The sequence below is a fragment of the Onychomys torridus genome, chromosome 8 (genome assembly GCF_903995425.1).
Source record: "Onychomys torridus chromosome 8, mOncTor1.1, whole genome shotgun sequence".
Classification (NCBI taxonomy): Eukaryota; Metazoa; Chordata; class Mammalia; order Rodentia; family Cricetidae; genus Onychomys; species Onychomys torridus.
The window spans coordinates 62,059,225-62,076,516 of NC_050450.1; the positions used below are offsets into that span (position 1 = coordinate 62,059,225).

Consider the following 17,292-nt stretch of genomic DNA (forward strand, 5'->3'; position numbering starts at 1 on the left):
ATTTATAATTACACAGTCACAGTAGACATTTGGACAAAATGAGAAAACCGTGGGATAACCATGGGGATCAGATATGATTTTAAGTCTACACTACATTTTCCAGGATCACATGGGCAAGACAATGAATGCATATTTGTATCCCCTAAACTTATTTACCTAATTCAACAACTTGTATAAACTCCCTGTAATTTGTGTAGTGAAAGTTACATTTTGAGATCTTTAAACTGAAACATCCAAAGTGATGTAAAATTCTGTAGCAATGTCCAATGTTAGTATTAATATTTTCTAGAAGAAAATGTATAAATGTCCTGACCAGTGGGATCTACAGCAGAGAATCTTGAAGGGGGAATGGTTAATGAAAGGGACAAGAGACACAAACAATTGACAGCAAGACAGTATTCTGATCAAGGTGCAAAATTTTATTTTTCTCAGGTGTGTTTTATAGTAAGCAGACCAGGAAACTTTCTTTGGGAAAAGATCAGGGGACTGTTGAGTTGCCAAGAAACCCAACCAAGCAACAAAGCATTGTTACTAATGGTAACTGTAGCTGAAAGATAAGGAAATGCTAAGGTATTTTCTAATAGCTCAAATCTTGTCCAGGCATGTCAAATGTTTCTGCTTAGTGGCTTAATACTGGACAACAGAAACTTAACTCAGGCACGCAATATGGCATGGCTCTTAAAACTGACCATGGCATATACAAATCTGAAGAGTTACCATCACAGGAATGAGGGACGTTGCTTATAGCAAACTACTCTTTCTAATGCTCCCTTCACATCTCTGTTCCTCAGGCTGTAGATGAAGGGGTTCAGCATAGGAATCACCACTGTGTAAATCAAAGACATGACAATCTCCTTCACAGCAGAGTTATTAGCTGAAGGACATAAGTAGAGACCAATGACTGGCCCATAGAATAGTGATACTACAGACAGGTGGGAGCCACAGGTAGAAAAGGCTTTACGGACACCTTGAGAAGAAGGGACCTTGAAGATGAAGGAGACAACTTTTGCATAGGAAACAATGATGAGAAGGAAAGGGAGTACAACTATAGGGCCTCCCAAGATATATATCGCCAATTCATTATCATGAGTGTTAGTACAAGCCAGTTTCAGCAGAGTAGACATATCACAGAAATAGTGGGGAATCACATTGTCCTCACAGAATGACAATCTAGCCATGAGCAGAGTGTGCAGCATGGCATGGAGTGTGGTCAGCACCCAGGACAGCACCACAAGACTCACACAGAAGTTAGGACTCATGACACTGGTATAATGAAGGGGGTAGCAGATGGCCACATAGCGGTCATAGGCCATGACTACAAGAAGGAAACTCTCCACGACTCCAAAAATCAAGGAAAAGTACATTTGTGTCAGGCATCCTGCATAGGTGATGGATGGGTCCTGGCTCTGCATGTTCTGCAGCAATTTGGGCATTGTGACCGAGGAGAAGCAGAGGTCAGAGAAGGACAAGTTGCTGAGAAACAAGTACATGGGTGTGTGGAGATGGGAGTCCAGTAGAATGAGGATGATGATGATGAGGTTCCCCAGGACAGTTGTGAGATACATGGCTAGGAACAGGACATAGAACAGGTGCTGTTGCTCTGGGGGTATCGGCAGGCCCAGGAGGAGGAATTGGGAGATGACAGTTTGGTTTCTTCTAGTCATCTGTTTACTCCAATGCCTTTTCAAAAAAAAATAATAGTGGCACTTAACTATCCAAATGAAGATGAATATATTTCAAATTCATTGGATAAAGAACAGAAGATGTGACAAATTTACATGCTCTACAAATATTATCACAATAACTATCCTGCCCAGATCAACATGTCTCTATTAATATTTATTAAGGAGTTACTAAATCTGTCTAACATATCTTAGCAGCTAGTCTTTTCCTAAACAGTTTTTGCAAATTTGATTTTCATGAAACATATTTGTTTCTCTTGAACTTACCTGGTTAGTCATCCTAGACATATTTGATCCCCTTGTGCTTTATCATTCTCTCACAGTGTATTAGTTCTAAAGACATTTTTCATTATCTATCTATCCTTCTATCTATCTGTCTGTCTACCTATCTATCTATTATCTGTCTATCTGTCAGGCTCTCTGCCTGTCTATCTATTGCTCCAAGAAAAAAATTTATGTACATTAAAGTTTTATATTGCCACTTAAAACTCACCTGTAGGTGTCTTTCCTAACTACAGACTATATATCCTATCATTAATGAATTATCTTCCATTGGGTGTATCAAGGATGTCTGTGTCACAATAGATTCCCAAAGAAACTGATGACCCTACTCTTGTTGTACCTTCCTTTGTTGTCTTTTATGTTAGTAAATGTAATCCAAAATTTAAAAGGATATATTTTATTGCACCAATTCATTTCTTTAACTTTAAAGAAATTCTAATTCTATTTCTCTTTTTCATTGTATTTCAGCCCCCTGCATTCCTCACCACTAGACCATATTCCTATAAGGCTGTGCATCTCTAGCAATATCATATAAGATTATTAATTCATACCCCCCCATTTCCTGCCTCAGTGCCCTCCTTCTACATGCTGCATTTACACCTTTGCAATCTAAGACAGCAATCTGATTCTCTCTTTTCTAATAAATGTTTCAAGGAATTATCATTGCTTTTAAGATAAAGGCACATTCTTTTTGAATGCACAAATGATACTTCATTGCTGGACCTGTGCCTACCTTGGGCTCACAGTGACTCTTGCATTCCACTTATCTGTGGATAACAACTGAAGCCAAGATTTCCAGTCCATTCTTCAACTTTTTTCCTTGTAACTGTTAACTTCTTCTAACGACTCTTGCTTTATCTGTCTTATTCCTATTTATTTTCATATATAGTAGCTACTGCTTGCTTGGAAAAAATATTTGCCTACCTGCCAGGTAAGACCTACTGCCATGGTCTCATAGCATTCTGAACTCAACCTACAGTCCCTTGGTGCTCCTGATCACTGGTTTACAGCTGACCTCCCTCCAGAATTCAAATTCCATGCAAGAATAATCATGTCTCCTTTTATCTTATAACAGGGACAACACTTGTCATGATATCTGGATGTTTCCTGAATATTTATTGCCTGTAATGCAGACTAGGTATGTAAAGGTAAGATTCTTCATCTTTAAAAATAGAAAATTCCCATTAAAATTAGAATGCACATACTTATTTAAATTTTTGCAGAATGCAAACTCACTGGCTTCACCACTCAAAATATTGACACAATGTGATCAAGTTCAGAAAGGTAATATGGTATTTACTAAACACTGAGGGTATGAGGGTATGACTGTTTTCAGCAATTATGGTGACTCAAAGTGCCACAGAGGATGTCACTAATATTGATGTAGGAAAATCAATATGATGATCATTTTATAAATTATTGAAAATACAAAAAGAAGCACAAGGTATGTACAGGCATGCAAAATTTATCTTGAGTTCTCCCTCATATATACATAACACCAAGTAATGGATCCTTTCTTAGTCCCTGATTCCAACTCTTGACAAGTGTCAGTTCTTAATACTGTTAGGAAGATATCTCAAACAGATATTATTAACGTTGAAGTCAGTAGACCTATCAAATCACCCTTCAAAACATGACAAGCCTCATGGAGCAAGTTGAAGGATATACAAGAAAATGTGCTGTCTTCTCAAGAAAAATTCTCTCTCCAGACTTCTCTGGATCAAGCCTGCAGCCTCTACTCTTCCTAGAGACTCTTGGGGCTGGCTTTGTAGATATTAGACCCTCAGTTGTCAATATTGTCTAAGTTGTATGCTGTATCCTTAAAATAAATGGCTCTTTCTGTTCTGTCTTCCTGGTTTCTTCTAGACAGTCTTGACTAATGAACAAACCAGCATGTTTTAAGATGGCAAAGGAAACAAGGGGGGCATTAAGAGACATGTGATGCTAGGTATGTAGCTCAACTGTATAATACTTGGCTAGCATGCCCAACATGCCATAAAACCACACATAAGAGATTTTCACTCTGTTGATGGGTATTGAATGCAGCTGCATTCATTGATGTATACTTTAGAATCATGTTTCAGTATTATGGAGGGATGACACATGTACAGAACACCATAACCCAGTTTCCCAAATTCTGCTTCAGCCATTAAGGGTATCCCAGGTGTCTCTGTTGTCCCAGTTCTCTTATGGAATATAAGAGTTGGAGACAAGAGAATCTCTAAAAGATTGCAGGACAGCTAGCCTGGCATATGACTTGGCAAACAATATAACATTGTGTGTTGTGAAATGTGAGTTCATGGATGTCAGATACCCTCTGACCTCTACATAGACAGAGACAGCAAGAGACAAAGAGAGACAAAGACATACACAGAGACAGAGAGGAAGAGAGAGATTTAAAAACAGAAGAACTACAAAACATATCCCTGTGTAATAGTGCAGACCGAGGTCCCAGCACTTTGCAGCTTGAGGCTAGAGATCACCACAAGTTTGAATCCAACCTGGAATAGAGAAAGTCTCTCCCCACAAAAACCCAAAGTAAGATACGGAATTGAAATCAATATCCCAGCCCTGTTATTAGCTTGAAATGATATGTTTTGGGAGAAAGGATAAAGAAAGAGTAATTACAAAGACACTCATAGATAATAAGATGTTTATTAATGTTGATCACAAAACATATACTCCACTATATAACAATAATGTGAGTCAGAGAGATGGCAAAGATGAATATTATCACATCCAAAAAACTATCCTGAGAATATGCAAGTTTATTTTTAAAGATAAAATACTCTCCAGTTGGAAGGTCAGCAAAGAAATAGCCCAGTCTCCTGATAATTACCTGGATGGCCAAGGGTGATTCCTAAATCATGATGAAAGATCCTGCTCTTCTTATTCACTATGGGCATAGGAAGTCACCAGGTCTGCAGTCCTCTCCAATGTCTATACCACATTTCACACACCTCCCCTGCTCTGCACCCTTACATAAGATGCTCTGTGTCCCAGAGGAGTCCAGGTGCTGCAGCAACTCATTAAAGGCAATCATTATCCAGGACCTCTAAATGACCAGTTCTCTCAGAGTCCTACTGAAGTGACTGATAATAGATAATAGCCAGTGATCACATGTGACTACATTTTAGGGGATGGTAGTGTGGGAGAGAAACTCATGGAGAGTTTGAACAGTTGCTGAAAGTAACCAGAAAGTACATTTTCAAGGACATAACATAATATTTCGTATAACATAATTTTTTTGTAAGTGGCTTTTAAAGACACACCATTTCTCTTTAAAAAAAAAAAACAATTAATTTTTTTACACACCAGACAGTTTCCCATCTCTCCTTTCTGCCTACTCCCTCCCTTTGCTCTCTCATCCACTCCTCATATATATATATATTTAGAAAAGGGCAGGCCTCCCACTGACATAAAAAAACATGCCCTTTCATGATGCAGTAAGACTACAAACCTCCCTTTGTATTAAGACTGGGCAATGCAACCCAGTTTGAGGAATAGGGTTCCAAAAGCCAGTAAAAGAGTTAGAGACAGGCCCTGCTTATACTTTTAGGAGTCCCACAACAAAACCAAGCTATAAAACTGTCACATAGAGGCAGAGAAGACACCATTTTCAAAGGTTACAATTTGGCATTCTGTGGATACATTGTAACCCTCTGTAAACATGTAAAAATGCAGAGAAGACATCATTTTCAAGGTTGCAATTTGGCACTCTATGGATACATTGTAACCACCTAAAAACAAGCCCTTTGAGGAATGATTGTGTTACTGGCATACATAAGACTTCTATGACCCACTTTCTATACCTGATAATATATATTAAGAATAGGAATGTGTGAAAATTACACAACCCCACATCATGTTTAATTGCTAAGAAAAAAATGAAGCACACATTCCTACTTTTTAGGTGACTATTGACTCCTTAGCTTTAAGAGAAATCTTAATGTCTTCCATCACCACCATCTTCTGAGCTACTCTATTTGTTATATTCCTGCCTAATAACAAAGTCTATGTCCCTGTTATTTTGAAGCAATAGCTTAGAGCCATAGTTCTGCATTTGACTAATCCTTTATTGTATATAGCAAACATCAGTTGGATGAAATTAGTGATGCTGTGTTATAATGCAAGTTTTCCTTGTTCTCCCACTCTGTTCCTGATCCAGCTGGTACCTCCTACTCCCCTAAGCTCGCTTTCCCCTGACCCTTGCCCTCCAATTACCCCCATAGCCCCCAGTTTGCTCATGTAGATCTCATCCATTTCTCTGTCATTTGGCGATCCCTGTGTCTTTCTTAGGGTCCTCTTTACTAGGTAGCCTTTCTGGAGTTGTGAGTTGTAGTCTGGTTATCCTTTGCTTTACATCTAGTATCCACTTATGAGTGAGTACATACTATGTTTGTCTTTCTGAGTCTGGGTTACCTCATTCAGAATGATTTATTCGAGGTCCATCCATTTGCCTGCAAACCTCATGCTGTCATTGTTTTTCTCTGTTGAGTAGTACTCCATTGTGTATATGTACCACATTTTATTTATCCATCCTTCAGTTTTCATTTTTGGGAATCTGCATCTCCATTATTCTTACATTATTTGGGCTAATATAGGTCATAATAATATTTACTTTGGAACATGCAAAGATTCCTATTTCTTAGAGAATGTCGCAGGAACCCAGGAAATTACACAGTATTACTTGTTTTACTTTTGCATATCAACAATGTGTAGCTGGAGTTTTCCTGCATTGCCCAGAGTCAGGACAAATCTCTCTCACCCGCCAGGCCCATAGACACTCAGACCCAACCAAGTAAACACACAGAAACTTATATTGTTTACAAACTGTAAGGCTGTGGCAGGCTTCTTGTCATCTACTTCTTCTATCTTAAAATAACCCATTTCTATTAATCCATAAGTTGTCACGTGGCTCGTGGCTTACCAATACCTTACATCTTTCTTGTCACAGCGGTAGCTGGCAGCATCTCTCTCCAGCCTTTCACCTCCCAGAATTCTCTTCTCTCTTGTCCTGCCTATACTTCCTGCCTGACCACTGGCCAATCAGAATTTTATTTACACAGAGAGATATCCACAGCACTTCCCCTCTTCTTTTTCTTTTTTTTTTTTTTAAGGAAGGTTTTAACTTTTACATAGTAAAATTACATATAACAAAACAATTATCAAGCAAGAATTATAGTTACAATATTAAAGAAGATATCCTATCTATCTTATATTTGTGAGTCCAAGGTTTTATATCTAATTTATTTTTTATCATAACTCAGAAAATTATAACTATCTAGTCTTCAACCACATCAAAGACCTCAGAAGGATATCATATTACCTGAGAACCAGGAGATGGATACAAGCAATTTTCAGGAGTCTTGCAGGCGAGACAGAGACAGCTGGCAGCCTGGACTGTCACCTAATGTTCCTGTGTAAAGTTGGGGCATTTGTCTTCAGCCCACAGGGCAAGAGTCTCTTGGTCATTTTTTTTTCAGTGTCCTGTTTCCTCTGCGAAGCAGGAACCTGAGGGACCATTTTGTCAAGCAAAGTTCAATGGTCTCCTTTCTATGGGTCCTGCATGTCCAGTTGATCAAGCAGTCCAGGCAAGAATAGTTTCTTGCCCAAATGGCTATTTTTGGCAAGGTGAAGATAAATTCCGTATGAAGTGTCTTCAATGACCATCCTCCTCTCTGAAGTAAATCCGTGCTGCCAGGAGCAGACATGTCTCATTGTCCAGAAAGTCTAAATTTTAAAAATATTTTAAATGCCATATTCTGTAGGTCTTTGAAGTGTTTGAAGATTACCTGTCTATCTGAAATATATCTATGTATTCCTAGAAAACTTAACATGACTATAAGTTTGACTATCATAGAAGACTAATTGATCTGTATTTCTTAATTATCCATTACAATATAAATGAGTTGCATAAACATAATACCTCAAACGAGAGTAGAAATATATATATATATATATACAGTATAACAAAATTAACTCTAAGTGTGTATCAATAGACTAAAATCTATACCAATTTAAGACATTTTAAACAAGTTGTTGTTCTTTAAAAGTTCATTAATCTACCCTTTCATACCCTGTCATCCTATATCTATGTCATATGCCCTTTCTTTTCTTTTTTTCTTTAGAAAGAGATTGCATTTATAATCAACCTGTTTTAAATAAAACTATTGGTTTTTTTTTATGTACCACACCAGAGGGCTCTTCTGATTTGGGACACAAAATCTCTTAACCATTTTTTTTTTTTTTTAGCAATATGTCTGGGTTTAGAGAAGGGGTGAGCCAATTCCATCTCCAAAGCCAGCTTGATAATTTTGGGAAATTGGGTGTAGTTTTTCTTACTACTTCCTGCTGGAGGTGGGCGCTGTATCTTATGGGGACACAAAGAAAATTTTAGGATTATGGAGTAGTCCATGAGGGTAAACCTCTGAGCCAGTTGCCTTGGAACCATTCTGGATGTTGGATAATCTGGGCCATGGTGTCATCAGAGACAATTCATGGGGTCTTGTCTGATCAAACCTGATGTTTCTTAATCTGGAACAATTAATATGGAAACAAAAGCAGAGACTCTTTTCCAAAGCAACATATCCTTATATCCAAATTTTGAAATTAAGGTACCTTTAAAATTTACATATTTGTTTAACTCAACAGATTTTAAGATCAAATCTTTTCCTGTAGTTAAAAAAACACAAACCAGATTCTCTGGGGCCATCAACTATCAGAAGCAGTTCTATCAAGCAGTGCATAGCCCAGAAACAGTGTTTTTCTTTGTTTTGTTTTTGTTTTTTGTTTTTTAAACTAGCAAAGGCTAAATCCAACATGCAGCAGAGTAAAGTGCTGCTTGTAGATTCCTCATTCCTGCCACACTGCAGATCAGACACACACAACAGGAACCCGCCATAGTAGCTCAAACCAGCAGGCTGCCGCTAACTTGAGAGAGACAACTAGGAAGCTGTTTTAGCTCCATTTTAGAATATTTTTTCTCAGGTTTTAGGTGGAAACTCTTGCCCCAGGTTGGGCGCCATTTGTAGTTAGAGTTTTCCTACCTAGCCCAGAGTTAGGACAATTCTCTCTCACCCGCCAGTCCCATAGTCGCTCAGACCCAACCAAGTAAGCACAAAGAGACTTATATTACTTATAAACTGTATGGCTGTGGCAGGCTTTTTGTTATCTACTTCTCTTATCTTAAAGTTACCCATTTCTATTAATCTATACTTTGCCACGTGGCTTGTGGCTTACCGGTGTCTTTACATGTTGCTTCTCATGGCAGTGGCTGGCAGTGTCTCCTCCAAGTCTTCCAGTTCCCAGCCTTCTCCTCTTCCTTGTCCCGCCTACCCTATCCTTCCTGCCTGACTATTAGCCAATCAACACTTTATTTATACAGAGTGATATCCACAGCAATGCACTGATACAGATACAGAAAGTGTTGGGGTAATGGTGGCGGATACAATTAAGGTTTTTCTTAGAGAGATGAAGAGCCAAAAACAGCTGATTAGAAGTGGGAATCTGGGCTTCTTCTTATATCTTGGTCTGAAGACAGATTAACATGATCTTAAGGAGTTCATCCAACATTGTTCTTATTCCTGTCCTTAACATATTTTGACAGGTACAGAAAGTTGAGTCATAAATTCTGGTCCTTGTTCATATCATGTTTATATATCTTGAGTGCTGTTTATACAGACTTGTGTTTTACTCAGAGAATGTCACTTGGGAACCTTTCCAAAGCACATGTTTTTCATGGTGATGTTTCTGTAATAGCAACTAATGGCTGCTTCTGTACATTTTCATATTCATAGTCACTAATTATTCTTCAAAATACAGACTCTGGAAATATTCTTAAGCAGCTCTTCCCTGACCAAGTTGTGAATAAGCATCTATGTGTGAATCTCTCTTCTTTACATTCTCCTGGGTGTAGTTAACACATGATCAATAACTGCAATCTGTCACAACTACAGACTCTGAAAGAATTGGTCCTAGAAAGGTCCTGGATAATTACACTAATGATTTGTTCATTATCTGGACTCCTTTGCGACTCAGAACTTCTTAAGCCCAGAGGTAACTAAAAGGACACATAAGTAAAAGGGTGATTCAGGTCTAGGTGTTGACTAGAGACTGTTATTTCTGTTAGCACAGTGAATAAGGGGAAGCATGATATCTTATGAGAGACTGTGCCTCACCTTCAGATATTCTTGATGAATTGGCAGGTGGGTGAATGGGCTGATGTTTCACTGTCCTTCCAACACAAGAGTTTCAATATCTTGCAAGGTCTGATGTTTTGTAAGATTTTTCAGAGATAATAATGTTCCTTATTTGTAATCCCTCATCTTCGGGGGCTTTGCCACACCTTGGATATATTTGAATTAATGGTTGTCATTTGTAACATTTTGTACACCATGTGGTTCCTCTTATTAAGAACTGTATAATTAAATTATTCTCTAAGATCATATCATACTCTGTCAACATGGAATTCCCGTGATGATAAAGACATATTTTTAAGTTTGCTGTGGAGCATTAAATAACCGTAAGCAGGCCTCCCATCAAAGTTGTTTCAATTTACCTCATGGGAATCACCAATGTGTCTATTTTTAGGGATAATGTAAGTGCTGCCTGCTCCAGCATCCATTATCATCACATGATGTTTTATTTATAAAGTAGAATCTGAGCTACAGAACCACAATCCACATATTTACAGAATTCTGGGTGACTTGTATTTAATGTTAACCACACTGACTCCTAGGAGACTCCTATGAGCTATCCTGGTTGAGAATTACTGATTTAATGGCTAAAGAAGATAGGAAGCTCCCTGGATCACTGGGGACAACTCTGACAGTTGAAATCTCTGGTTTGTGACCTCTACATAGATCCCTATACTGCATGGGTCCCTCTCACTTACAAGGGAAGTAGAATTTTGACAAGCTATTTTTACTTTACTTCAAGTCTGCTATTCTAAAGGCTAATGATATTGAAAACCACATTTACAACACCATTAGATTAGTATTTCACCAAAATCAGTACCAGAGCGTAGTCTATCCATACATGAGTTAATCATGGCATGAAATCTTATGCAATAAAACATGATCTTCTCTACATATTTATTCTCTATGATGTCACCATGCAGTGTTCACAATTACAATCAGTGAACTAAGCTTCACTGAGTTCTGTCTGCAGGGTGAAGACCTCAACAGTGGGCTCAGTATAGTTCTTATAGGAAAGGCTTGCAACATTCACTAATGTCCTTTCTCTGCTTTCTTGGTCAGTTTCAAAAACATATGGAGTTTGTTGGTGTTGTTCATAAGAAAACATGTGTGTGTGTGTGTGTGTGTGTGTGTGTGTGTGTGTGTGTTTGTGTGTGTGTGTTTATGTTTGTATGTGTGTATGTGTGAGTGTGTGTGTGTGTGTGTGTGTGTGTGTGTGTGTGTGTGTTGGTCCAGATAAGTTGTTTTAAGCTAAGTATCACATGATGCTGAGAACTGATAAATGTTTGTCTTTGAGGCCAGTCAGAACATAAAACCCGAGGCTGAGTAGAGGTTGCACAACTGAACACAAGGCAGTCTGGAGGCAGAGTTCTTACTCAGGAGACTACATTCATTCTCTTATCTTTGACTGTGGGAGGCTGATGCAATTGCAGTATTTTTTTACTTCAAGTCTGCTTTCCTAAATCTAATATCATTGAAAACTACATTCTTAGCAACATTAGGATTTGTATTCTACAAAAATCAGTGCCAGAGCCTAGTCCTACTCACACATAAGTTAGTCACAACATAAATTCTTGTAGAATGAAACATAAGAATTTTATATTGAGTCATCACCATTACTGAGCAGAGCAGCACGTCAGATCTATCCCTATATTCCTATATTTTTTATAAATGCAAAATAGCATTAGTCACTTTGCCAAATGTCAAAATTAGGGCTAAATGATCAAGTCTAGTGATTATTAATATGGAAAGTATGTTTTGATACAGGGTCTCACTGTGTTACCCTGAATGGCCTGGGAATCTATGTAGACAAGACTAGCCTCAAACTCACAAATGTTTGCCTCCAGAATATTGGAGGTAAAGAAATGTGCCACCACAAGATTTAGTATGCATATGGCTCTAATTTAGTGGGGGTGGGGTGGGCTGTAGCCTTTAAAGTTTAAGGAGTCTGTTTCAGATTGAAACACAACCAAAAATAAAAACATTTATGAACAATTTTCACACACAAGCATCATGGCATGGGCTGGTCATGCTGCAAGATGAAGGAGGACAAGGACTCTCCTGCATTTAGTGTACAATCTGGTGGAAAGCCTACATGCATAGTGACCAGGGGCATTGAGGCATGTGAGGAGAACATGGGATGTTGTGAGATCATGCTAACAGATCTCAATCTGGTGTGGAAATTTTCATTAGCAAGTGGCGTATAATATCTATGAAAGATAAATGGGGACAACATTGGTGAAGGGGCTAAAGAGGAGAGGAAATTACAGGTGAGAGAAAGAGCAAGAGTAAAATGTTGGAAGCAAGAAAATGTGACTTTTAAGACTAGCATTAGAGAGTTTGGATTTTGCCCAGCCGGTTTTCAGTCTTGCTTTGGTCCAGTATTTTCTCACTATACTCGCCCCCTTTTTTTTTTTTGAAAGAGTAGTGTATGACCTGTGTCATTACATGTTGGAAGTATGTGATGTATCTGTTTTTTTGAATTTGATTTTACACTAGATTGTACTTAAGAGATTGCATGAATCTTAGAAGAGACTTAGGACTTTGACTTTTAAACAAGTTTGAGACTCTTCAATACTATGTGTACTTTTGAAGTTGAACTGAATGCACTTTTACATTACAGTATTGCTATAAGACAATGGGGGTCAAGGGTAGAATGTGGTAGTTTGAATGGAATTTTTCCCCATAAGTTCACACAGAGTGGCATTATTGGGAGGTGTGGCCTCATTGGAGGAAATGTCATTGTGGAGGCAGGCTATGAGGTCTCTTACACCCAAGCTATACTGAGGTCAGACCACTTTCTGTTGCCTAGGTCAAGATGTAGGATTCTAAGATGTAGTTCTTGCTCCAGCACTGTGTCTGCTTACGCACCATCATGTTGCACCATGATAATAATGAAGTACATATCTAAAAATGTAAGCCACCCCAATTAAATGTTTTCCTTTATAAGAGTTGTCATGCTCATGGTGTCTCCTCACATCAATAGAAACCCCAACTAAGACAGATGAAGAAAGCATACATCTGAGAATTTTATTGCATTCATGTATTTCTCTCACTACCTATATCCTATTTAGTGAGTCCTATAGACCCTAAACTTCATTATTTCTTTAATTCATCTTTGTCTTAAATATTAATACCTAGACAAGGGTATCATCTCACTTGGAGTACTGACCTCTCAATTGAATTCTCTGACTCTGAACAACAGGAATCATCTCAGCTTTCCTTTGCTCTTTACAGGTAAGAGAAAATCCAGTCATCTATTCTCTTTGAATGAATCCTTCGTTGATTTTCACTGCTCTTCAGACAAAAGCTAAATTTCTATCAGAGGCACACTTGACTTTGCAGTGCCCAGTCTACCCTGCCTCCACCAATGAATTTGTCCTCATAGTGACTTACATTCCATTCTGCAGCTATGCTGGATTTTAAGGGCTATCTTTCAATGATCTGGCTTTCTGGTATGGAGTTCATCTACCTAGCAGTACCTTTCCATTGCTCCCACTCACCATAATTACCCTTTTCCTTCAGATACGTAAGAGTGGCTTTCTAAGATAAATCTCCTGAGTCTAGAGTAAGTGAGCCATGTTGCAATTTTCCCAGTGTCCTGCACTCATCCTACAGCTCTTGATACCTTCATCAGATATTTACCACTGACACCCCCCAGATTGTAAACTATATTCAGAAAAGGCATGTATGCCTTTGTCTTGAAGTACAGACACCCTGCAGTCTGACTAATATGCCTTTAATATCATCAGTTTCCTTTTGTACTAGAAGTGTACTCGTGCACTTTTAAAGACACCAATGCTCTATCAAACTCAAACAACAACAGCTGTTAATTCTTCCTCGACATGAATTTGCTACCATTAGCCCTTTACCCCTAATTTTGACTTCCTGTTATAAATGTACAAGTATGTGACTTTGCAAACATGGGCAGTATAGTGGAGTTTTATGTATGAGATTTACTGAATTTACCAAATCAAATAATACTCTAAACATCTTTATACTTGATTCCATGTGATATCAGTATGTTCAACAGAAATATGGTGGCAATTTTAGTAGGTGTGAGAGTATTTCTACCCTTGTGTGACCTCATTCAATATGCATGCCCACAGTGCTCATTAACTTTATGAACCAAGTCAGCTTGGCCCTACATTTCATTTTGTACCAATTGTGCCACCTGGTTAATATTTACCTCAGTATACTTTGTGTGAATAAATTACCTGATGTTATGTAGTTGGCTTCATACAGTAAATGGAAGGTATTAACAGAAGAATCTGCAATCTCCCAAGAAAGAGAAGACTCTGCTGCTGAGTGCCTTTACCATCAGGCCTGTAGTTCTAGGACTGCTTTAGACATCATCTCACTTCCCTAACTTCCAGATTCCTGATTGGCCAGTCTCTGTAGTCCAGGGAAATGGTTTATTAAAACAAACTTCTCTCTCTCTCTCTCTCTCTCTCTCTCTCTCTCTCTCTCTCTCTCCCTTTATGCCCTTATATAACTAATATATGGTGTAGTATCATTGCTTTCAATATCTAGAATATTCTGACTTCAATAAATTCCACTGTGCCTAAAAAAATCTGACAAATGGAACAGTAAGGGCTGCAGGAAAGCTGGGCTGTGGTGGGACACATCTCTGGTGTCAGGGGTAGGAGGATCTCTGTAAGTTCAAGGCCAGCCTGGGCTACAGAGTATGTTCTGGGAAGGCTGCAAAGCTACACAACAAAACCTTATCTCAAAAATAAGCTTCAGAAGACCAATTGCTGGGGTCTCCCTCCTAAATTGTTTAATTCAGCTGCAGTAATAACTTTTCCACTTGCAAGTTAGCTGCTGCTGTTAAAGGGGAAAATACCCACTGAAAGATCACTCAGTCCGGCAGAAGTTTGCTCCCCTTGTCCCTGAGGAGAGCAGCTAGTCAACAGAGTGATTAGGAATCATAGATGAGAAAGTTCTATGTAGATGCTGTGTGGAGGAGACAACAGTTCCCAGGCTATAGTTAACATAAGAATCACCTAATATGATGTTTCTAAAATTTAGTGTGCCTGAAAATCACCAAGGTATTTTATGCAAATATTGATTTTCATCTTTTTATTAAGATTTCATAAAGTGGGAGATCCCAGCCACTTCCTGAGTCTCAAAGACCAGCCCCCAGCTCCCACCCACCCTGGAACTCCCATCTGGACCAGAGGTGAGTGCCTGGGGTTATAGCCAGAGAGGCCCCACCTCTAGGTCTCATACCTGGGCACCAGCCATCCCAGGAAGACCTGCCCAACTTGGCCCCAGTTTCTGGCCATTTGGTGGGCCCTGCAGGAAGGTTCCCATTTTCCAAGACTGCAGGCAGACTCTGCAATCCCCACACGCTGTACCCCCACCAATCTGCCCAAGACCCAGTGACTCCCTGAGACTCAGAAACCAGCCCCCAGCTCCCATCTGGCCAGCACTCCCATCTGGAACAGAGCTCCCATCCATCCCAAAGCTTCAATCTGGACCAGAGAGAAGCTCTCTAAATCTGTCAGCTCTTATTGGACCAAGAGAGCTGATGAGAACAAGAATGAATCCATGAGGAGATGGGCAGATGTCAAGGCACAAGTACATACAAAAATGATTAGCAATACAACATCACCAGAACCTAGCCCTCCTCCAACAGCTAGACCTGAATTTCAGAGAATGGAAGAAGCAGAAGAAAACAACCTTATAAATAACATCATAAAGAGGCTAGAGCCTTATATAGAAAAATGAAAAAGAAGTGGAGGAACAGACAAACAAAAAAATGGGAAGAATGCTATAAAAAAACTAGAGGAAAGAACAAATAGAGTAGAAGAAAACAATAAGTCCCTGATAGAAAATCATGAAAAAGCAATAAAACAGATGAGGGAAACAGTCCAAGACCTGAAAAGTGAAATGGAACAAATGAAGAAGACAATAGCAGAGGAAATGCTGGAAATAGAAAAACTGAGTAAACAAACAGGAATTTCAGAGGCAAGTATAACCAACAGAATGCAAGAGATGGAAGAGAAGATCTCTGGTGTTGAAGATACAGTAGAAGAAATAGATTCATCAGTCAAAGAAAAAACTAAAGCCAACAAAGTCATGACCCAAAATGTCCAAGAAATTTGGGACACCATGAAAAGACCAAACCTATGAATAATAGGGATAGAGGAAGGAGAAGAATACCAGTTCAAAGGCACAGAAAATATATTTAACAAGATCATAGAAGAAAACTTTCCCAACTTAAAGAAAGAAGGAAATGCCAATGAAGATACAAGATGCCTATAGAACACCAAACAGAATAGACCCCCAAAATATTCCCCATGCCACATAATAATAAAAGAACTAAATGAACAGAATAAAGAAAGAATATTCAGGGCAGCAAAGGAAAAAGGCCAAGTGACTTATAAAGGCAACCCCATCAGAATAACACCTGATTTCTCAATGGAGACTTTGAAAGCCAGAAGGACCAGTACAGATATAATGCAGACACTAAGAGATCATGGATGCCAGCCTAGACTAATATACCCAGCAAAACTTTCAATCACCATAGATTCAGTGAACAAGAACTTCCAAGACAAAACCAGATTTAAACAAGACTTATCTACAAACCCAGCCCTACATAAAGCACTAGAAGGAAAATTCCAACCTAAAGAAGGTAGATACACCCATGAAAACACAGGCAATAGATAACACCACAGCAGTAAACCCCAAAGAAGAGAAGTACACACACACTACCACCAAAAAAATAAAAATAATAACAGGAACGAAAAATCACTGGCCATTAATATCCCTTAATATCAATGTACTTAATTCCACTATAAAAAGACACAGACTAACAGAATGGATGGGAAAACAGGACCCAACTTTCTGCTACATACAAGAAACACACCTCAAATTGAAAGACAGACAGCTCCTAAGAATAAAAGGCTGGGAAAAGACTTTCCAATCAAATGGTCTTAAGAAGCGAGCTGGTGTAGCCATCCTAATATCCAGCAAAATAGATTTCAAACTAAAATCAATCAAAAGAGATGATGAAGGACATTACATACTTATTGCAGGAAAGATCCACCAAGATGAAGTTTCAATTCTGAACATTTATGGCCAAAACACAATGGCACCCACTTATGTAAAGGAAACATTGCTAA

The 17,292-nt window shown here is 38.7% G+C and overlaps 1 protein-coding gene across 1 annotated transcript; it reads right to left on the reverse strand.

Moving 5' to 3' along the window:
• Positions 1-719: 719 nt before the first annotated feature.
• On the reverse strand, positions 720-1,664 carry LOC118589506 (olfactory receptor-like protein I9). Its single transcript, XM_036196841.1, has one exon. It carries the CDS (start codon positions 1,662-1,664, stop codon positions 720-722), a length of 945 nt encoding a protein of 314 aa, XP_036052734.1.
• Positions 1,665-17,292: the final 15,628 nt, after the last annotated feature.